Here is a 23,816-nt window from a genome sequence, read left to right as displayed (position 1 = left end):
GGGAGATGAAATCCTGCTCTCTCCCAGCCCTGTCCAAGAGTGAAACCATCTGCAGCAGCAGCAGCCACAGCTTGGGTTTCATTCCTTTTGTGCCAAGGGCTCCATTCAGGCGTCGCTGCCGCATCAGCCACGAGCCTGAAGGACCCCAAGGGTTTGGGGAAGGGTGGAAGAGCATGAGAGGGGATTTGAACTGTCCACATTAACAGATCCTGCATTATCTGCACCTTCTGAGGCGCAGTGAAGCTGTGAGGGCTCCAGGAGGAGCAGGCACTGAGGATTAACCTGGTCGCTGATAGGAATCAGCCAGGTGCAACATTTCCAACTGCCCAACCCCAGAATTGCAGTAAAACATGGGGGAACCACAGCAGCCACAGAGGCAGCTGAGGAGGTGACATGGGGCTGTCAGAATTCAACTTACAGGAGGTCAAAGAGTCACAGAACTCAATTTATTTGTGTCTAACTACAGCCACAGATGTGATGTTTGCCCATATTTACACAGGAGAATGCTGCACAGGAGAGTTCAAGGCTCAAATAATCAAAACTGTCTGAATTCCCCTTGGATTTGACAAAACGTGAGTGTTTAATAAACTCAGAGATGGTTTTGGAAGGTGTTACTCTGCATCCACAATGCAGGTACGTAAAATTCCACTCGGCCAAAGGATCTTTCCTGAAAACCCCAGCCTTTAAATCAAACTAAACTAAGGGTGGTCCCCAGTCTACAGATCCCATGTTCCACACAATGGGTAGAGTTGAGTTTTAGGGGGATTTTAAAGACATCTAAAACTTGATTCTGAACTGTGCAGCAATGCCCAAGTTATTTCTTGGAGGGGTTGAATTCTGGTGCTTTGTTTTTAGACACACTTGTAGAAAACCTGTAAAACCTGCTTTAAAAACCTGCACTAAAACCATTTAAAAACCATAAAGGCCACCCAACCCCCTCACCCTCAGAGTAAAGCCCTTCATCCCCAGGAGGAGATGAGGGCAAAGGGATTTTTGGGACTGTGGAGGGGCTGGTGGGTCGGTGAGGCAGGAGCAGGGAATGCCTGCAATCCTTTGGGCAGCTCCAGGCCACGTTCCTGCTCTCCCTTTGCCCACCTCCTGCTCCTCTCTGCCTGCCCAGCATTAAAAGAGAGGCTCCCACTGGGCACCTCCGTCACGCTCACGTCAGTCCTTCCCCTGCTCAGCCCAAACCCCCAGATCCCCACGGCTCAGAGAGTCTCCAACAGAGCAATTTCAGCATCATGAGCTACACAGAAAGCCCCAAAACGTGCCAGAAATTTGCATTCTTGCATATTTGTGTCCTCCTTAGCTCTGCACGATCACAAGTCAACACTGAAACGCATCCTTTGCCAGGGTAACTGGGATAAATTCATTGCAAGGTTTGTTAGTTTTACCTGAAGTTGCACAGGAACGTCCAAATTAATTCCAAAGGAATTAAGTTCCAAGGCTGTTTCAGCTCCTATCACCTTTAAAGTATAATTTGAATTAAGAAAAAAAAATTACGTATCAGCAGCATCCTGTTGGTCCTGTGACAATGTGGAAATGTGGGAAAGGAAAGAACAAAAATGATCTCGTCAAGAGAGGAAAGAGTCTTTTATTGCTGGGTCAAAACCAACCCCACAACAGCTTCCCTGAGCTCATGGTGAGTGAGAGGTGTGCTCATCCCTGGAGCTAATGAGGGTTTTAAGGCTGTTGGGATATGGGGAATATATTTTTTCTAATAGCTGTGATGCCTTTTGGGATTACCTAAAACCAGATTCAGACAGAATTAAGGGAATAAAAAGCATTTCTATTTATTGAAGGGCCTTCAGGAACATTTAGGGCAGACAAGCCACCCAGGGGATGCACCCAAAACTGGAAAATGAGTCATGGGTTTTCACACTTTTTGGTCCATTTGCATGTTGGGGGTTAATTTAATTACATCTTCAGGTCATGAAATCATTGACCCCAGGTTTGCTGCACCAACTCACTTTTGTTTCCATCTCTGGGCCCTGAGGCAGTGAGGTGTCCTTGGTCCCCAGGCCTGGAGAGGAATTGTTGCGTCTGCCCAAAATGGGGAAAATATATGAAAAAACAAAAAAACCCAAAAAAAACCCCCAAAAAAGAGAGAGGAAAATATATGAAAATATGAAAAATATGAGCATATAAAAGCTAAAATCCTAAGGTTGCTTCCTGGGATGTGCGAGCAGCTCAAACACACAGCCCGGCGACTGCAGGCACAGGAAACACACAGGGAGGAGGAGCGGGCTTTGTCTGTGGTCTGCACGTTTAAGTCTGGTGGGAAAAGTCAGAGTAAGTGACCATATGGAAAGGGGAATTGGATCAGCATCTCCTCCCTGCCTGCCACAGCCCCGGGGTGTTTCCATCGCCGTGGACACCGGGAGGACGCGACAGGGGCTGCTGGAAAAGGTCACTGCTGGAATGTGGCCGAGGAACGGGGGCTCTGCACCAGCCCTGCAGCTCTGAATGAAGAAATGGAGCAGAAATTGCTTCTCAAATCGAAGATGCTTGCAGGCAGTCTCCAGACACAGAGTTCATCCCAACACAGGCCAGGACCCCCCCTCTCCATTTCCAGCTTGCCTCTGTTTCCAGGAGCAGACACCAGTCCAACAAAACCCAAGCATTTTACACATTATTTCATTTAATCCCTTGCACACAGGGACACCAAAAGCACTCAGAATTTGCACAGTCCTAAACGCAGCAGAATCAACCCCTAATTTAATAGCAGACACTGACGTCACCCAGCTCACCCCCAAAGAGGATTTGGCTCCCTCAGTTAAATTTAGCTGCTGTTAACAGGCACCAATTTCCCTGCCTGTGCATTAATAGATTTATTTTTCCCTCTGGCTGCAGCATTCCTGGAGCTGGAGGTGACAGGAGTGAAGGTGCCAGCGTGCCCGGGATGGCTGGAGCTGCAGGTGGGACCTCTGGAGGGCAGGAGGGAACACTGACTTCCAGCAGAAATCATGGACATCCATAACTAGAGACAGGATCCCAAAGGTTTGGGTGAAGAAACCCTGCGCTGCCACCACCACCTGGCCACTCCAGAAGAGGATGTTTTGTGGGACTGTGGAATGGGTTGTGTTGGAAGGAACTTAAATCCCATCCAGTGCCACCCCTGCCATGCCAGAGACACCTCCCACTGTGCCAGGGTGGCCTTGGGCACTGCCAGGGATCCAGGGGCAGCCACAGCTGCTCTGGGAATTCCATCCCAGCCCCTCCCCACCCTCCCAGCTAGGAATTCCTTTCAATATCCCACCCAAATCTTGCCTTTTCCAGTGGGGAGCCATTCCCTGTGTCCTGTCCGTCCATCCTTTGTCCCTAATCCCTCTCCAGCTCTCCTGGAGCCCCTTCAGGCCCTGGAAGGGCTCTGAGCTCTCCCTGGAGCCTTCTCTTCTCCTGTGGACACTTCCAGGGATCCAGGGGCAGCCCCAGCTGCTCTGTGAATCCCATCCCATCCCCTCCCAGTGAGGAATTTCATCCCAAAATCCCATCGAAGCCCCGCTCTCAGTCGGTTTGGAGCCGTTCCCTGTGTCCTGTCCCTCCTCTCTCCTGTTCCCCGTGGGTTCCTCCAGGCACTGGGAGGTCACAGCTCGGTCACCCCAACCCTCCAGGCTGAACCATCCCAGCAGAACAAGCACAAAACCCTTCCCAGTGTTTTCAACCAGCGGGAATCAGAGGCGGAGAAGGTTCCCAGCTCTCACTGTGCATTTTTTGGGAAGCCAAGGGCCCTGTTTGTGAATTCCACTGGTGCCATTCCAGAGCTTTCCTGGGGCTGCCTTTTCCCACCTCTGGGCTTGGCTGGAGCTCCCTGCATCCATGGGGGAGGGCGGGGATGATGCAGGACCCTCTCCCAGAGTGTCCATTCCACCTGTCCCAGGTGTGGCAGCATTCCCACAGGTGAGCTGGAGACAGCTACACCGGGATGAGAACGGTGGGAGGGGCTCCTGCAGCAAGAGGAGGAGTTCTCCCTCCATTTTAAATTATTATTTAAAAGATCAGGTTGTCTTACTCACCTCAAAACACTCCAATAAAAATTCCCTCCAGGCCTTTTGGGTGCAGGAGTTTTGGGTAAAGAAGGGCCAAACAGGGACTAAAATACATTCTGGTTAAAGTGACACTGATTGCAGTAATTTGATTTTTGGGGGTGAAGAGGTGGGAGGAAACAGCTGTAAAATATTTTATTTGGATACATGCTATTGAGATATCCCAGAGTTTCTCCTTTAAGTTCTTTTTAACTGCATTAGACGAAGTTAAACACGACACAGCTACAGAAATATGGTTGGACTTGGCCTTAAAGGCCTTTTCCAGCCTAAATAATTCCATGATTCTGTTTGGAAATGAAACACTTCAATTTGAATCATTCAAATATCTTTATTGTCACATTAAAAAAAGTGTTAAATACATTAAAAAATATCTACAGAAAATAAAATCAATATTTTGAACCAAAGCAGCTGTGGGGGCCGTTCTGAAAGTGCTGGAAAACCAAGCGTGTGTTTATCTTTTCCCTCATTCAGTTCTGCTGCTGATTAACATCACTCTGACTTCAGAGCAGATTTTGGAGCCCAATTTAATCAGTTTGTGCACAGCCTCTTGCCGGGGTTTTCATCTCCATTGCTTGGGTTACTCAGAGGACTTTCTAATGCTGAATGTGTAGAGAAGTAAATAATTTAAGCCAATAGATGAGAAAAAAGCAGAAAAATAAATATTTTCCTTGTTTGCTCCCAAAATGTGTGGAGAAAATGTGTATCTGAGAGACAAGGCCTCTGCAGGTTTTCCCAAGGAAAACACCTCCCTGGCTCTCTGAGGATGTGCAGAGTGTGCACAGGAGACAGACAAATTCCCTCTCCAAGCCCTGGGAAGGACTCAGGGAACAGCTCAAGGCATCCGAGGCGAAACACCTCCAGCTCCCAGCAAATTTATCACAAGTGAGAACACAGCAAAAGCCAAAATTGCTTCGCAAGGTGGCAATTTATAGCCAGGCTGAGGCCTCGGTGCCGTGTTAGTGCCGAGTTTAGCACATTCCCTCTGCCCCAGGCACTCGTTCCCCTTCCCCACCTGAGGATTCCTGTCTACCAAGTTCCACCCACACGGAAAAACAGGCAGGAAAACATCCCTGCTGCAATCCCCTCGGCCTGTTGTGTAAGCAGGCAGGCCCCAGCTGAAGCACAGGCACCGCTGAGCTCCCGGCAGCCCTGGTGCCTCCATCCCAAACCCTGGGATATTCCCAGAGCAGGATCTGCAGGCGAACACCCACTGCTGCCATCCGAGCTGCTCTAATCCAATTCGTGCCCACTCTGTGTTTGCCACCAGCTCTGCCAGCCCACAGCACCCCCTCCCTGCTCCCACGCACATCTGGCCACCAGCACTTCCCTTCCCAAACAAAGTCCAGCCAGCAAAGCCACATTTCCCGGGTTGATGTCACATCCACATTCTCTGAAAAAAATCCCTTCACCCAGGGTTTTTCTCCTGGGAAGCTGAGAGGCCTCAGAGGAAAAGGAAAACAATTCTTATCTCATTTGCTTCTCCTGTGTGGAATGTGTTTGGAGATTGTTTACCCACAGTGTGCCAACCCTACTGATCTCTAGGTCATTTGGGGCTGACCTGGGGCTTCAGGAACTGCAGATGGGCCTTGTGCCAGCCCCATGCCAAATGATCTCTGTCATTTGGGGCTGACCAGGTGTTTCAGGAGGTGAACACAAGCCTTTGTTTACCCACAGGTGATGGTTTCATTGGATTGTGGGGTGAGTTGTTTTCACTCTTTGGCCAATCTGTGCCAAGCTGTGTCAGGACTCTGGAAAGTGCCAGACCCACGAATCTCCTGGTCTTTTGGGGCTGACCAGGGGCTTCAGGAGGTGAACACAAGCCTTGTGCCAACCCCACTGATCTCTTGGTCTTTCGGGGCTGACCAGGGGTTTCAGGAGGTGCAGATGAGCCTGGTGCCAGCCCCACTGATCCCAAACCTTCAGCTGCCTGCCCACAGCTCCATGTGTTTCTTCTGCAGAGCCCTGCAGCTCTGCATCACCCATATTCACACATCTGTAGGTGTTTCACACCTCCCAGGCCTCCTGTCACATCTGCCCCAGCTGGTGACCAGGCTGACAGAGCCCCAGCCTCCCCAGCCCTTCAGAACCTCACCGAGTATGTTTTGTTTCCTTCACAGAGCAAAACTCATGACTGTTTGATATTTTTTTATGCTCCCTCTCCATGCATGGCTCAGGCAGCCCCTTCTCCTTCTGTCTGCCCATCTGTGGATGGGATCTGCCACCTCCCTTCCCCACGGTGGCAGATGCCTCCTGAATGCCGAGGTGGAACCCAGCTCTCCCTGGCACAGGGGCTGGAGAGCTCCTGAACCCTGGCTGAGGTTTTGGTGAGACTGCCCCAGGGAGGGTGGGAATGTGAAATTCCAGCTGCTGAACTCAGCTGGGGTGGCTGCCTCTGCTGCCGAGCCATTCCTGGTGATGTCTGGGCAGCACAGCCACCACCCCTCAGGTTTAACAGAGCTGCCGCCCTGCTTGGACTCATCAGAAACCCCCCAACATCATTTCTCTCACCCTCCTCAGGATGAAAACATTCCACAGTTCTAAATTTAAGCCAAGCATGGCACAGCTCACACAGTGTAAGCGTTCTAAGCGACACCAAAGGCTCCAGCTGAGCCCTGTGGGTCCCATCCCCAGTTTGTTTTCCAGGAATACAACATTCCCAGGCAAATGCTTCCCTCCCAAGCACTCCCCGTGCTCTCCAGGGCTATGGAAACGCTTCCCTCCAGGGAGCAGGTGCCATATGGGTGTGTAGGCTCAATTAGCACATGCTGACAGATAGCAAGACACTTCAAAAAAAAAAAAAAAAAAAAAGAAAAAAAAACCCAAGCCTTGGCAAGCTAGGAAAGTTTCTCTATTGATTATGTCATGTTGCATCTTGTGGTGCCTTAACTTCAGAGGTTTGCTGGGAAAGAAAGGGAAAAAATCAGAGGAGAGATGGAAAGGAAAAGATGGAGATTGCTCCTGAAGGAGGCAGAGGGATGGGAAGGAGCAGCAAAGCTGTGGAGGAGCCTCTTGCCAGGTTCCCCTGCCAAGGGTGGGCAAAGGCCCTCCTGGAGCAGACGTTTTATTACTCACACATCTCTGACTGCCCAAACTGATCTTAAAGCACTTTGGCATGTCCCGAGGGTCACCAGGGATGGCTCCCTCCCTGCATCCATAATGGAACGGCTCTGAACCCAAATTAAACCAGAATGGCTTAATAGCTTCTGAAAATTGACAAATCTGAAAGAGCTGATTTCTTATTCCCCTCCTGCCCATACAATTAGAACAGGAGAAAACAGCAAGGTTTTCTCTCTGAAGTGTTGAGGAATCTTCAAAACTTCTCCAGGAGAAAACTGGCGAGACCCCAGGGGAATGCCCCATGGCCTCTCCCTTTATTCCAATAAAGTAAAAGGACTCCTCTGTCTCCTTTTTGGACATAAACCTCTGATGTTTGTGGATTAATTTTCCTCTCAATGTGAATTCAGAATTGTTGGGGAGGGAAGGCAGGAGCTGGGCAGGGAGCAGCTGAGGCAGCGAGGCAGGGCAGAGCACGGACACTGCAGCAGCTCAGGGCTCTGCATTCCTGACTCATCCAGCAGAGCAAATGGAGGAAGTCACTGTGAAAACCCAGGAGGAATCAAAATCATGGCAGTGATGTGACAAGCACAGCTCCCCTCCTCCAGGAGCAGCACCCAGCTCCATCCGCAGGGTTTTTCCATGGAATCTGCTCCGGCTCTGTCAACACCACACGTGGCACCTGCACAGGTGAGAATTGGAGGGTGACAAAAAGCATTTTCCACTCCTGCCTCTCTGTCAAACACAGGGGATAAAATTAAAGGATGAAACCCACGCTGTCCATGGAAATACGGAGCGTGCCTAGGAAAGAAAACAACAACCCCTGGCTGGGCCTGCGGAAATGCCAGAATAAATAAACACCTGGAGGTGTTCATGGCCTTGTGGCAGGGTCGCTGTGTGCAGCAGGGAGCACAGGGGAGATTTGGAAGTGGGAGAGGCATGTGCAGCCTCTTGTGAAAAACACGTTCACCCTCCTGTGAAAATTAAAAAAGTTTAATAAAGGACAATAGGAGACAAGGACAATAAAGCAAAGATTATGATCCTGTCTGCCCCACAGATCCTGAAATCCTGCCCCAGAGATTCCTTCTGCCCCATAGATCCTGCCCTATAGATCCCCTGTGCCCCAGAGATCCTGAATTCCCCCCTGTTATCTTCGGGATGCCCCTTAAATCCTTAAATACCTTTTCCCTTCCATCAGCCTGTTGCATATTCATAGACCCTTATGCATATCCATCAACTAGTTTCCATATTCCAGGAACTATTTTACATGGCCCCTCCTCAGATCTGCCTTTTTAGAGCATGTGTGTTTCCTGGCTGTGGTTTTGGCTCCTTCTCCTTATCCCTTCCAGTCTGGGCCTTGCTCCATATTTTCTTCAGGTGGCAGATGCTGATAGATGGCATATCAATAGCAGGGTCCTCATTACATGCTCACTGCATGTTATCCTGACCAAACAGACAGTTCACATGTGGGAGGAGTATGAATATGCAACAGGCTACTGCTTTTAAGGGTAATGTGGGTCCTTTTTCAGGCTTATTTTGCCCAGAAAAAGGTACCCAGACTGTCCGTAACTCTTTGTTTTTATTGTCTTATACAAAAAATACGAGACAATTCTCATACTGACAATTCTCAGTCTCTAAAGCCTAATTGTCCAAATTTTTATTACTCTAATTATATCACTATTTTTATAACCATCTTACTACTATTAAACTTAAAAAGTTCTGAAAACAAGTGACTGGCGTTTTTCGCATTCCTTGCGCCAGAAGTTCTCCCACCTGGCGCTCAGCTCCTTCCCTGCTGCCTCACTGCTCCTGCTGGGAAATGCACACAGAAAGGGCTCGGGCAGGAGCAGTTGTTTGTCCCCGAGCCTGGATTCCCTGGCAGCTCCTTCCCCCGTGGCTCCTGTGCTGCACAGATGTTCCTCTTTGCCTCCCCAAGTGCCTCTGTGCACAGCTGGTCCCCGCATGGGCTTTGTCCCCCGGCTCTCCTGCTGTCACCAGCACAAGGGGCCTGCTCTGCTTCTCACCCACTTAATGCCAAACTCCCAAAATTAAGGTTATTTCCCTCCCTCCCTCCCCTGTGTCTGCATGTTTTTTTTGGTTTTTTTTCCCCCCATATTTTCCCCACAGAAGCCAGAGCCTTCATCCCATTCCTGGTGCTGCTCCGACTCCATAGATTAAAAAAAACCAAAAACAACAGAACAAAATAATTAAATATGGAGTGGAAAAAGACAGTTTTAGACTAATATGGACCAATATGGACAAAAGAGAACACAATGATTGCTTTGTTTTTGATGAAGCCACAAGTTGTTGCAAGCAAAACCGAATCCCCTAAAAGCATAATATGCTCTTTATACCCTTTTTAGTTTCTCCAGTACATTTATCATGTTGTTATTTTCATTGTAATGCCAGGGCAGGAAGGTGGTTGTGGGTATTAAGGCTGAAGATGGAGATTTAACTAATTCTGGTAGTTTATGGAGCTGCTGTTTTCTACCTTCCCCTAAAGCAGCTGCTCCTTCCCATTCCTGACCTTTCCCCAGTCCATTTGCAGCTGGGAGCACAAAGAAGGAATTTGGGGCAGTAAACTGGGAAGCTGCTTGTCTTAGGCTGGGTGTGTGTTCTATCACCATCTCTCAGAGGTGGGGCAGTTCTCTCCTGCTCATGGGGCAGTTTTCTTTATCTCTTCTACACCCAATCCTCCCTCCAGGGGAGGAATTAATTATTAATTATCTGCTGTTCCTGGCCAGTGAGTGTCCCTGCATGGCTGGGACATATCAAATTTCTTCATCCCACTGGGAGATGCTCCGCCCAGGGGGAGGAGCCAAGCATTCCTACCTGGATACAATCTGAGGTTTGGGACACCCCAGCAGCCTTCGCCCACTGCATTCCCAGAGGAGCAGCTTTCTCCTGCCCTGCATTCCCAGAGGAACACCAGGCCCATCTCCAGCAGCTTTCCTCTGGAGCTTCAGAGGAAAACTCCAGCCTTGTGCAGGATCCCTGCTCCAGCAGAACCACAGCTGGCACTGCAGGAGGGCTAATTTGTTTTCTTTTTTGTACTCTAGCATTTATATTTTTAAAATTTTCATAGTTAAGAACTGTTATTCCTACTCCAATACCTTCGCCTGAGAGCCTTTTAATTTCATAATTATAATAATTTGGAGGGAGGGGGTTTACATTTTCCATTTCAGGGGAGGGTCCTGCCTTCCTGAGCAGACACCTGTCCTTTCAAACCAAGACATGCACAAACCATGAACAGATCCAGCTCTGGACAGAACCAGGACTGTGAACACCCAGGCCTGGCCCCAACCTGAGCAGGAATTCCAGTCCAAGTAGGAATTCCAGCCCCTTGAGCTTGGGACTGAAGAAAAAGTGAACTGTAAATCATTCCCAAGGCACTTGCAGATAAGGCCTAAACTAATTAATATCAGAATTATTGATGCACAGCAAATATTTTGCAACGAATTTATCTGAAACTCTGCCACCACTTTCCCTTTTCCCAGCATTGATTTATAAATCATTGAACAAACAGTGGCATGTCCAATAAATACTTTATGAATGTTTGCCAGCCATTTATCTTACATAATATGATATAAATACATTGCAAATACCACAATGTTTGAGGAGACTGTTTATAAATTACAACTTGAATATCACCAACAGTTTATTGGAGTGTTGCTCCCTTTGTCCAACACAAGGAATTTAAAAGGGATTTTCTAACCCAGGACCTTCTATGATTTTATGACAAGATTTTATGATGTATTTTGCTCTAAATTATTGTGACCACATTTTCTATCCCAGCAGGACCCTGACATCGCTGTATTTGCCAACCTGCCCTCTCTTTCAACCCTAAATCCCAGGAGGATTTGGGAGGAAAATGCTTTCTTTTCCCTCCCTCATCAGGCTCTCAAGATGCCCTGGATCCCGCTGTTCTGAGCACATCCTTTTAGCAACGAGAGCCCTCCAGAGCACTGGGGAGCCCGAGGCGCTGATTGAAAGTCACGAGCTGCTGGAGTTTGTGCCTTATCAACTTGATTTTCCTCTGCCTTTTTAATACACAAAATATCACTGGGGGGTAGCAGCGGAGGGGGGCGGGCACAGAGGCCTGGTTTGACTCTGTCACTGATTTCCAAAATCTGTCACTGAGAGCAAGCTTGCAAAGAGCTGGGTTTAATCACAGAATCATGGGGTTGGAAGAGACCTTCAAGACCACCCAATCCAACCCATGCCCCAACACCTCAACTAATCCCTGGCACTGAAGGGGGGGGGTTGGAAGAGACCTTCAAGACCATCGGGTCCAACCCAGCGCCAACACCTCAACTAAACCCTGGCACTGAAGGGGGAAAAAAAGGAAAAAGGCCTTTTTTGTCTTGTAAATGAATGCTGTTTTTGGCACTGAATTAACAGAATGACTCGGTTGGAAGGGACCTTCAAGATCACCCAATCCAACCCAGCCCAAACACCCCAACTCAACCCTGGCCCCCAGTGCCACATCCAGGCTTTGTTAAACACACCCAGGGATGGTGACTCCACCACCTCCCCGGGCAGAACATTCCAGCACTTTATCACCATTTCCGTAAACAACTTTTTCCTGATATCCAACCTGTATTTCCCTTGATGCAGCTTGAGAATGAGAGAACCCTGCCCCAGACACAGGTGGGTTTGTACCAGCCTGGGATCTGTCCTGGCGTGGCCGTGGCAGGGCTGGGATGTGTCCCCTGGCTCCAGTTAGGACTGACAGCATTCCCTGCTAGGCCTCATTTACTTTAAGCTGCCCACGCTTTATTAAATCCCAGCAGCAGGGCTCCAAGGCCATGAGCAGGCACTAAGTGCTGCTGGAGTAACTGCATGGAGCAAATCAGGGATATTTGGTGTTTTACTCCACTTGGGACCCAGCTCTGCTGTGATTTTGAGTTTCTTTATTGGGATTTTCTGCTTAACTCTTTCACAGAATGGGGTCAGGCTGGGGAGTTTTTATCAGGGAATAATGGAATGGTTCTTAATCAGAGAATCATGGAACTGTTTGGGTTGGAAGGGACCTGAAAAATCCATTTCCAACACCCTGCAGGGACACTGTCCCAGATTGCTCCAGACCCCATCCAACCTGGCCTTGGACACTTCCAGGGATGGGCCAGCCACAGCTTCTCCTCCAAAAGGGGCAGGTTTATTCTTATTTTTAATTTATTCTTATCTTTATCATACTGATAATGACACTTTTTAAAATCAAGATAATCAAACCTCATCTTCTCAGTGATGAGCAGGATCTCTGGGGATAAGAACATTTCCTGCTCTTGCCCTGAGGAATGGGTGGTGTGTCCCTGAAATCTGCTTTCCTCCATTTTCTGGGGATCAAGGATGGTTTTTAATTCCTGCCCTCCAACAAACCCAAACTCCAAGTCAGTCTGAGCCTTCTTTATTGCTCTCACTCTTATGAGGAAGGCATTAATATCAGACAGGTAATTTATTTTTCTTAATTTAAGGCAAGGTTCCAGCTTGATGGACTCCCAGCCCCACCAACCCCCCCTTCCTTTCTACAGCTTTAAAAAAGTGACAAGTGACATTTAAAGGAGCCAAAACCACCTAAAAATTAATAACTTTCAATACACACTACATCAGAGCCTTAAATCTTCATGCAGCTTGAAAATATCTATAAAAGCACTAGATTTGCCATGGCCATCGTGCCAAATTCCTTCAGGGACTTTTTCCAGTGGGGAGTCAGGATGAAATTGTGTTTATCAATCTTCAGAACACTTGCAATTCATTACTGAAAAGGGCAGCTTATTCCAAAAGATTTTAAAATCTCACAGCAAAATATTGCCGGCCTTGGAAATAACTCTGAGCAGGAGAAGTGCTGGGACAGGCTCTGGGATGCAGAACCCACCCCAACATTCCCAGGACAGAGGAATTTCAGCTCCCCGTGGACATTTTCAAGGTGACTATGAGTGGCGGAGAAAAGCAGCATCTGATTTCCCCAAGAATCCCCCAGATTCTTGGAGAATCTGTTACTTAGACCCATCAGTTGTTGAGTTTTTTTGCAGAGCACGAAGTTCACAGCTTTGGTTGGAAGCTCAGCAGCTCCTCTGGGGGTCTTTGACCTCCAAGGTGCCACCAAAGCCACCATCCACTAACAAGGTCCCTTTGTTAACAGGGAGAGGAACACCATCAAAGTCTAATTTTTAATTTTTGGGTCTTACCTGGAAACCTGTTGAGTTTCTCCATTCTCCCTTGCAGAGCAGCCACTTCCCTCACCAGAACTGTGTGAAGAGGAGTAGAAAGGCCTAAAGAGAGTTTGGACACGGTCTGAAGCTGAAGGTGCAACAGGATCACATGAATCCAGGAACTGAGACTTCAAAAAGAACACAACAAATATAAAACTCACAACAAAAGGCTGGGGATCAACACATTGATCTTGGCTTTTGGCATTATGGCTGGAGAGCAAATTTTATATAAATTTATTTGGCTTTAATTGCAGGCAGGAGAATTAAATTTTTGATTTTTGTAAAATCTGGAGCCCCACATCAGTTAAGAGCCCTTTTGGTCTGATCACTTGAGCTCAGCCCAATAGCTTCTGCTTTGATCCAAAGCAATCCAGGACACAAATTTTTGGCTCTTCCAGACCTTTAGCACTTGAGGAAGGTTTAACTTCATGCCATCAACTCATTCTTGGAGCATTTTCTCCTTTATTTTTAAGAATACAAACAGGAGTTATGGGCTTCTTATCCAGACTGGCATCAGGGTATAAACAGAGGAAACCCAGCAACATTTTGGGCAGAAAACCATGAATTTACCCAGAGATTGTGCCCGCAGTAGTTTATTTTGTTCCCACAATTCCCACTAATTGCCAAGAAAATCTGTAATCTAATGTCAGTTCCAAACATCCTCCAAATCAATGCTAAAATTAGGTTATTTTGAAATAAGGAAATAAAGCAGGGGGAGTTTGTTTAATTTTACCTTCTCTTTCAGTAGCTTTTCCCAGAGCAGAGGGGGAAGTTGCATTCAAGACAATTATAAATGAAATTTAAAAATAAACAATATATTATCCAATATCCACATGCCCAGCAGGTGGAGGGCTAAGGAAAAAACACACCAAGACAAGAAATATTTCTGGGTGACATTTCCTTCCCCGGTCCTGGCAGATGCAGAACGATCCTCTCAAAAATTACAAACAATTATACAATTGCCATTAATGACCCTTACAATAAAAATATTTCCATTCTCATCCTTCAGGAGCACGGGAATGCTGTTCCCCTCTGGGTGTTTATTGGAATGCATGCTCCTGCTGACCTGGAGCTGACAGGAATGGGTGGGAGCTCTTTCATTTTCAGCTGCATGGGTCAGTGTTTTATCTCGTGCTTGGAGCAGCTTTTTCCCTCCATCCATGGCACTGCCAAGGCTGAAAGATCTCAGGACATCTCATCTGGAAACTTCTCACCTGGATTTTCACTCCATTTTCTTTTCATTTCCTGCCCAACACTTAATTCTAAATGCATTACCTTCTGTGCTTCAGGTTCACTCTGTGTGCCCACGTTTCCCTGCCTAGCCCAGCACATCCATCCCCATCCTTCCTTGCCTTCCAGGGAAAAATAAATCAGTTTTCCAGGTGAGAAACACAGGAGACAATAGAATATTGTGTCTAGGAGACAGCACTCAGCACTTGCAGGAATTCATTAAGCCTTGTGGCCAAGATTTTGCATAACACACCCAAATAAATACCTGAAATAATCACCAAATTCATTCTGTCCTAAACTTTGTCAATATGTTATTTCCCCTCCAGATAAAAACTTATCCCTCATGTTCTAATCTGAGTTGGTTTAGCTCCAGCTCAGGTTTGCAGATGAAAAACCTCCCTTCTGGTTAGAAACCCAACTTTTAGTTTAAAAAAAAGGTTGTTTTCCCTCTCTTCCCCTCCCCCAGCCCCCAAACCATCTCTTTTTTTAGACAAACCAAATAAATTGTGCTTCTTTGGACTTAGGTTTTTTAAATTCAGCACAATTCCCTGATTTCCTTCCAAGAGGGGAGGAACAGGAGCCAGCATTGTTCCCTCTCTCCCGTGTCACACACCTAGAGAAATCATTCAAACAGTAGCATGGCTGTGGTATCCCAACCACAAAATAATATGTTTATTTTTTTTTCCACCACTTCTTTTTTTTTGTTTGTTTGTTGTTGTCATTTTATTGATAAAAACTACACAAAAACTAACTGATCATAATAATTAATAAAAAACAAAACCAAAACCCAAACCAAAAAACAACGTTACACATTCTGCTGTGTTTTAGAAATTGTGTCAGCCAGTGAGTTGCACTAAATGCTCTTTAAAAGATTTTCCTTCTGATCCATTTCAAGCACTTCACTTCCATTTTGGTTCCCAAATGTCCACGAATTTTGCTTAACAAGCATCACTGGCCTGGAAATCTGAGTCGTGACCCTGTTGCAGTATTTCCCCTTTCTTTTTTAGAGCCCAAAAAGGAATTAGAGTGTCAACAATGAAGCACAATGAAGATAAAAAAATCAAAAGCCCCCTCCATAGTGTACAGCCTGTGTCTTAAATGTACATGCACCCAAGTTTCTTTGTTTCTGCTGCATCAATTGCCAAGGTCCTTTTGGTTCAACATAAGCTTTAATGCCCATGTCTGAAGGTTGAAATATTAATGCTCAACCACATAAAAAACAACCAAAAAAACCCCAAACCCCAACTGAAAAACCAACCCCTGAAAGGAAAAAAGAAAATATAGAGCTATCTTTTGTTGGTTTAAAAAGAACAAAAATAGTCAACAGATCTTTGTAATAAACACTTAATAAGGGAACATGGCTGACCCTCCCCAGAGCCTCGCCCTCCCCACCCCATTTATTTTTACCTGTGGTTCTCCTTCCCTGGAACCGTGCAATGTAGAAAAATCAAATATACAAACAAAACTCTTAATCCATCCCTTTATGTAGCTAGAGTGAAATCTATTTGTTGCTGCTGTTGTTGCTGTTGCTGTTGTTCTTTTTAATAAAGAACTCGACAATCTCTCTCTTTAATATTTACACTGAGGAATTTGTTTGAAAGTTTAAAGCAAGGAAAATCCTGAAGTTCTCCGCGTGCGCTCCGGCCTTCCCGCCGCGCGGAGGCCGCCGCCACCCGCTGCCCTCGGAGCATTTGCCGCTGGAACGGTGGGGTCGGAGCGCCTTGCCTGGTCTCCTGCCAGACGAAAGGTCCCTCCCAGAGCTGTCCCCGGAGGTGGTGGCCCCCGTTAGTTGGGTATTCTCTCGATGTAGATGGCGGGGGCGGCGGAGCGCGCGATGGTGGCGATGAAGCTGTGGTCCCGGCCCAGGTCCAGGTTGGAGGTCTCCGCCGGCTCCCGGGACACCGTCTCGTAGCCCTTGTTGACGTGGAGGGGCTTGTGGGCCTGGCAGTAGCCAATCACGGGCTGGTCATAGCTGTAGTAGGGTAAAGTCTTCATGTGGTGAGGGACCTGCACCAGAAACGGGACCAAAGAACAGCAGCTGTCAGCACCAGGACGGGCCTTGTGTTCGTGCAGCATCACCAGAAATCCCAACGCGGCCTCAATCCCCCGGGATCAGCCCACAGGAGAAACCCCCGAGAGCTCCCAGCTCCCTGCAGAACATTCAGGTCCCTCTGGGCAGCACTGCCAGGCTGGGAGAGCCGCAGGTGTTCAGCCTGGAGGAGGAAATGCTCCAGGGGGGTCTTAGAGCCCCTTCCAGTGCCTCAAGGGCTGATAAAAAGGAGGGAGAGGGACTTTTTATATAGACAATGGTTTTACACAGCTAGATGGGATATTGGGCAGGAATTCCTCCCTAGGAGGGTGGGGAGGGGCTGGGATGGAATTCCCAGAGCAGTTGTGCCAACCTCTGGATCCCTGGAAGTGTCCAGAGCCAGGCTGGAGCCCCCTAGGACAGTGGGAGATGTCCCTGCCTATGGCAGGGGGTGGAATGGGATGATTTTAAGGTCCCTCCCACCCCAAGCTGTTCCAGGATTTAATGATCTGTGTCCCCACTCCTGGATGGATTTCCTGGCTGGCAGTGCTGGAGCCAGAGCAGAGGGAGCTGCCCTCCCTCCCTCCCTTCCTTTCCCCAGTTTGTGGGCAGATGTTCAAACTGCTCAGTTCTGACTCTTTTGGATGACCCAGCTCTGAAAACCAAACGAAGGGGTTTGTAAACCCAGCAGCTTCCAAAACTGACCCCTTTTCCCAGTTCCTGGAAAGGTGCTGAGTGTTTCCAGAGCGCCCAGAGCGGCCTGGGAATGTCAAAGGCAGAGGCAGCTGGCAGCAGGGGTGGTGCCAGCACAGCTGGAACATCTGTTTATTGCTTCCAGGACAAAGCTGCTCACCCAAGGTCACGGTTCCCCGCGTTCTTTATCTTCCAACCTCCCCAAGATAAACACTGTAAAGCAGCTCCACTGCTGCTCACCAGAGCTGAGCACATCCACACCTTGTACAAATGTATTTCCAAACCCTGCCAGATCCATCCTGAATCCCAACTCTTCCTTATGTAAATCCTCAGAAACTGCCAGCCCCCCACCTGCTTTTTTTCTTTTTTTCTTTTTCCCCCTTCCATAAATATTCTACGCTTGCGAATGTTAATCCTACGACTAAATATGATTTATGGCACAACATCAGATACAAATCTTTGCAGATAATTTTATCATCTGCAAGAAATGAGCTGATCAAGTCGAAAGAAATATGCTCTGAGGGAGAAAAACACATGTGGCAGGGGAGAGAGAGGCGAGAGTTGATTCTAACGCTGCCAGCAAACCTGAGCTCATTATAGCTGGAGATATCCTACACATAATCCAATCTTGGAACAAATGCCTTTTGATTTTCCAGGCTGAACTTTGAGTGAAGACCACAGAGCTAATTTTTCCCAAATTTTCATTGCTCGGTGCTCTTCATCCCCCCCAAAAAAAGCATGGAAAAAGCAAAAGCATTAAAGCTAATTGGGAAATTTTGCAGGGTCAGAGTTCCTCTTGATGTGGATCCCCTGCAGAACGCTGGAGAGATCCCAAAATCCTTCCAAGAGCTGGAATTCAGCTGCAAATATGATCTGACATGGCAGCTGAGTGGCAGGGACGCAGAGGACAAGCTGCTGGGAGGAATTCGATGGGACAACTGTGCTCACTTGTGGATTCACAAGAACATGGATCTCCCCTGGATAGAGCAGTGTCTGTGCCAGAGCCTGTCAGGGCTGAGCTGGCCTCAGCTTTAAGGCAGCTCTTTATGATTCCATAAAAGCCAAGGACTGTTTGTGTTCCGGAGAGCTGAGGGATGGAGGTCCTGGCTCGGCAGCAATAACACACAGCCCATTAAGCACCTGAGGCCTGGCTGCAAGCTCCAAACGGGAGGCAGAGTGTTACAGAGACATATTGTAATATTGGCTTTTTGCAAATATTAAAATGGGTTTCGTATGTGTGGTGTTAAAGTAACTTTGTTGTAAAGATATAGTTTTTATTTCTGTTGTTAATTAAGCTAAGAGGTAGTAATGGAATTGCTGCTTGTGTTAAAATGTCTGCTTGGATGGGACAACACCCAATGAACACAGGATGAGCACACCTGTACAGATCTGCCAACCATTAGCACTCACTCTCTGAGGGCAGTGAAAGGGAAATTAAAGAAATAATTGTGTCAAATGGATGTGAGGAGCTTTGTCCTCCAGTGAAGACTGAAGGCAGAGATGCCACCAGCCCCTTCACCTCTGACAGCCCTGGGGAAGCCTCTAGAGCCAAGGAAACGACCACAAGGGCAATTCAAACCTTCCTGGCCAGAGGGAGGACGCCAGGACTGTCCCACAAAGAGTCCTGTCCTTCCCTGGAAAACAGCTCTGCATTGGCAGGAAGACACAAGGGCTCAGTTTTTATTTAGACTGAGGTGACTGTAGGTGACACCTGAGCCCCCAGAAAGCTTTTCCAGGACACAGCCTGGCTGTGGAAACTGCTGCAATTGTGGGGACAATTGTGCCAGCACTCATCCAGGAAAATGATGGAAAACACTGGGGATGCTGTTCACTCTACACAAAGCTGTTACTATTCTATTTTTACAGATTCTGAGATCAACAAAACACATTCAATATCATCTAAGCTGCAGAGAATTAATTTTAGAAGTGTTTTTGTTCTAGGTTCTGAGGTAATTTAGTTTTTTTTTTCACTCCTGATATGGAACTAATACCTGAGACACTCAGATATAACCTTGCACAAGTCATTTTATGAGCTGTAAAATGAGAATCTTCAGTCCTGCCCCTGCTTGTCCTTGGAGTCTGGAGCTCTTTGAGGTGAGGACTGTTTGTGCAGAGACTGAAACAACCCAGCTGTGACCTAAACTGGGCCTTTTCAGCTGCTTTGGCCTCCAAGAGACAAAAAAATAAAAATCAGAACAAATTCCGGTCAAATAAATTTTTAAAAATCCAGACAAATAAGCACAACTCTGAGATCGTGTCCTCAAGCACTGGAATGGGCTGGTGGTGGAGTCCCCATCCCTGGAGGGATTTAACATGGAATCCTGGAATGGTTTGGGTTGAAAATGGCCTTAAAGCCCATCCAGTGCCACCCCTGCCATGGCAGGGGCACCTCCCACTGTCCCTGGTGGCTCCAGCCTGGCCTTGGGCACTGCCAGGGATCCAGGGGCAGCCACATCTTCTCTGAGCTGCTGTGTCCCTGCACAGCATTTTCTGAAAATCTGCTATTTAATTTTTTTCTTTCTATTTCTAAAACCAGCCCTGCCCAATTCTTACCTGAAGCGCTAAAAGTTATATCAGCAAGAAAACAGGAATCAGCATGAGAACGAGCTCCAGAATCAGACACGCAATGAACATTTTGGGTTTGGCCCATACCTGGCACCAGCTGGAACTCTCTGCCACGCTGTCCATCCTTCCCTGGGAGGGTGGGGAGGGGCTGGGATGGAATTCCCAGAGCAGGGATCCCCTTGGATCCCTGGAAGTGTCCAAGGACAGGCTTGGAGCACCCTGGGACAACTGGATGTGTCCCTGCCATGGCAGGGGTGGCACTGGGTGGGCTTTGAGGCCCCTTCCCACCCAAACCATCCCATGGTGGTTTCATTATTCTATCCAAAATCGCAAGCAGTTAATTAAGCAAAGCCTGGAGTTGTTCCCTGGTGAGAGGTGGAAGTGTTCAGCAGGTTTTGGGCTCTAGGCCTGGATTAGTTTCCCAGTATTGACTTCTCAAGCCCACACCCCACGGATCTCCACTCTAAATGCCAGAAATGTTCCATCCAAGCAGCCACACACTTCAAACAGAGCTCCTGTAAGGAACACAATTTACATAAATCCCCAGCTACAGGAGGAAGACAAAAGATTTAGCGGTGGGAGTTTAAGGAATGCAAATCCTCCTTGTTGAAGTCCAAGTGACACTGGAGAGGTTCCCAGCTCAGAAGCTTTGCTGCAGCACAAGTGCTCCCCTCAAAACCAGCTGGAGTAGCTGGAGCTACCCAAAATTCAGGGAGATTCTGGCCTGCATTGAAAAGGTGCTACTCAAAATTCAGGAAGATTCAGGCCTGCATGAAAAGGTGTTACCCAAAATTCAGGTTGATTCTAGCCTGCATGAAAAAGGTGTTACCCAAAATTCAGGTTGATTCTGGCCTGCATGAAAAGGTGCTACTCAAAATTCAGGGAGATTCTGGCCTGCAAGAAAAAGGTGTTACACAAAATTCAGGTTGATTCTGGCATGCATCAAAATGGTGTTATCCAAAATTCATGGAGATTCTGGCCTGCATTGAAAAGCTGTTACCTGAAATTTAGGGAGAATCTGGCCTGCATTGAAAAGGTGTTACCAAAATTCAGGTTGATTCTGTTCTTCATTGAAAAGGTGTTACCCAAAATTCAGGGAGAATCTGGCCTGGTGTTAAATGGTGTTACCCAAAACACAAAACGGTGTTACCCAAAATTCAAAATGGTGTTACCCAAAATTCAGGGAGAATCTGGCCTGCATGACAAAGGTTTTCCAACATGCCCTGCCCACTTTTCTTCTGACAGCCTCCACTGATGTTCTGCTCAGCCCTCAGGCATCCAAACATGCAAATGCAGGTACCCTCACTGCAATCTGGATTCTTTGGTTTTTTATGTTTCTTTGACACGTTACTGAATTCTATCAATTTTACTTAGGTTGAAAATATCTAGGAGTTAATCAGCTGTGATTATCACACAAGAAAGTTCTATTAAAAATAGTCAGAGTTTAGAATTCAGCCTGAACTTCTTTTTTCTTTATGTGCAGCCATCAAAACCTAGATTTTTAGCCAAACATCAATAAAAATACGTATTCTGGAACTTGGAAAGCAGAGCAGTAGGGATGTAACCTCGCTATATTCCCACTGGAATTGGGGAGCTTTCAAGGATTTGGACTGGGGTCTGAGTGATGCCAAGTGACCTCATTTCCAGAGTGCTTTTCTCTCTCTCTCACCTCTCCTGTGTTAAACACTCACACATTCTTAATTCCTTGCTTTGCCTCCCAACAGGACACCTCAGACAAGCTGGAATCCAGCCCAACATGATCTCTAGGATGTGACACCTCCCTGCCAGGTGATTCCAGGCAGGAATACCAAGTTCTGTGCCCAGCTTCAGCTCCTGCTGGGGTATTTCCCTCTGTGCTCACAGCAGCAGCCTCATGGCAGTGCAGCCTCCTCGGGGATCAGGCAGGCATGACCTCTCTGCCTCACTTCAACCAGATGAAATCACCCATCTCAGGTTGACACAATTCCCTGGTGTTTGTTAAATCAAACTTTGGCCGCCCAGGTTTTCGGAGCAGGTCTATATTGTGTTGGAAATACGATGGGTTTGTTCTTCATGCTCATTTTGGAAGACAGATCCCTCAGCATCCATCATCCTGCAGAGCAGGAAAGTCTTTGTGGAGACTCAGGAATGGCCGTGGCTGTCTGGGTGACTCACTGCCAGAATTCCCAACAGGAGACAGGGATGTAATCTATGGAAGGACTGGCAAGCCCAGCAGTCTCTGGGGAGAAGTTTGGATGGAGTGGAGTTTGTTTTATCCCTGAAAGGAGATGGTGCAAAGGCTCTTGCTGTCACAGGAGCTCAGACAAATGACTGCTCCAGAAAGAGCCCAAACCCCCGAGGCTGGCAGGGAAAATGATGCACTTCTGAGTTCCAGGCTGTCTCAGCTGCCTCAGTCTGGACACCTTGGCTTTATCCAGGCACTGTTTAGACACTGCAGTTCAAACACTTCGATTCTGGTGCCTCTGTTTTCCAAGAGGAAGAACACCCTGCTTTGAAAACTCAACACCTGCTCCATCCCTCCTGCTGGAGGCGACCAGGGGACAGCCAGCCCTGCCCTACAGGGGACACATTTCCCTTTTTAAACAATAAAAACACAGCATGAATATTCCCTGGTAGTTGAACATCATCTGGTTTCACATTTGCTGGTAATCTCTAATCCAGGTAAACTGATTCCTGTGGAAGTGCTTGCCCAGCTAATGATTACATGAATTAATTACACGCAACTTTAGGAGCTGTCCATATGCAGTGGAAACTCGGAGTTACAAAACGTGGAAGCGATGTTTTCTCATTAGCGCTAATATTTAGTCTCAGAGCACCATGACTTCGTTGGTGAATTAGCATCAGAGCTGTTGATAAATCAAATTCAGAGTTCATTTCCAAGCCGATCATAATTTAGAGCAAAAATAAGCAAGATGTTCTGTGGTAGCGCGGTGATTAGCGGAGCACGCAGCTTCACCTCAGAGACAGATTGATTGGGCACATTAGGCAGACAGAGCTGGGATAAACAATTCCAGCGCATTTCACGCCGCTGAAAAATCACAGGCAACAGCCCTGGAACATCCCTTTGGAGGCAGTGCAGAAAAATATCCCTATTCAGGAAAATGCCCCATCAAACATTCCCGTCAAATGCATTCCGAAGGACAAGCGCAGGCGCTGAGCTTAGCGCTGAAATATGAGCGGGTCTGTGTGTTCTGCTTCCACTTGGAACAAGCACAAAAGTGCTGGCTGCTTTCTGGAGCAGGCCTTTTGTTCTGCAGTCTGTGTTTCCTCAGGTAATTCTCATTGATTAAAACAACAAAAAAAAAAAAATCAAAATCTCATTTGTTAAAACATTTAGCGCGTGGGCATCAGTGCGTTTGGCTCTGAGGAGGGTTTGTGAGCTCTGCTGTCACTGAGCTGGTCCCTGTGACACCTGAGCAGCTCAGGAAATCTGCCAGCTGCAGTTTTGCAGTTTTAGGTGAAGGTCTTCAAGCTCCTCAATTAGCCCAGGGCTTCTGAGAGTTGCAGATCCCACTGGGGTTGGCACAAAGCGTGGAGCAGGAGCCTTTGGGCAGCTGCGGTTGGAGGTGCAATTCCCACAGTCGCTCTCCTGCAATTTCAGTAAATTTCCAATTTACTTCCCAGTGCAGACAGAATCCATGGGCCTCCTCTATCTTCTTTCCTCCCAAATCACATCCATGGCCTTTGCAGCTGCCCCCAGGATCAAGGGAGGAGGTGGCAGCCTCAGGCTGGAGAAAAGGTCCCACGGGGCATTGAGCCACTGCCCCAAAATCAGGAGATTCAGAACAGATACCGACTATGTGTTGGTTTTCTCCAGGAAATCCAGGACAACCTGCTGAACATCCACCAAGGGCTGGCATTCCAGGGGATGGGGCAGTTCCTGATCAGTTCCATGGGGATGGGGCAGTTCCTGATCAGTTCCACAGGGATGGGGCAGTTCCAGATCTCTTGAGCTCTTGTACCCACACAAACAAACTGGAATATAAT

The 23,816-nt window shown here is 47.5% G+C and overlaps 1 protein-coding gene across 3 annotated transcripts in view; it reads right to left on the bottom strand.

Moving 5' to 3' along the window:
* Nucleotides 1-7,433: 7,433 nt before the first annotated feature.
* LRRTM4 (leucine rich repeat transmembrane neuronal 4) overlaps nt 7,434-23,816 on the bottom strand; it is a 129,135-nt gene continuing 112,752 nt past the window's right edge. Inside the window, exons 3-5 of one of the 3 annotated variants that reach the window (XR_005626815.1) lie at nt 15,950-16,549; nt 13,289-13,440; nt 7,434-7,782 (exon numbers count right to left, since the gene is read on the bottom strand). Coding sequence is in view for 1 of the 3 variants with exons in the window: in XM_039702691.1 (XP_039558625.1) it covers nt 16,328-16,549 (222 nt within the window). In the remaining 2 variants the exon portion in view is untranslated. Of the gene's footprint in view, nt 7,783-13,288; nt 13,441-15,185; nt 16,550-23,816 lie in introns of those variants that run through there. The other 2 variants (XM_039702691.1, XM_039702692.1) reach the window with 2 other exon arrangements.

This window comes from Passer montanus, unplaced genomic scaffold (genome assembly GCF_014805655.1).
Source record: "Passer montanus isolate IOZ18808 unplaced genomic scaffold, ASM1480565v1 scaffold158, whole genome shotgun sequence".
Taxonomy (NCBI): Eukaryota; Metazoa; Chordata; class Aves; order Passeriformes; family Passeridae; genus Passer; species Passer montanus.
This window is presented reverse-complemented; position numbering and strand designations above follow the sequence as displayed.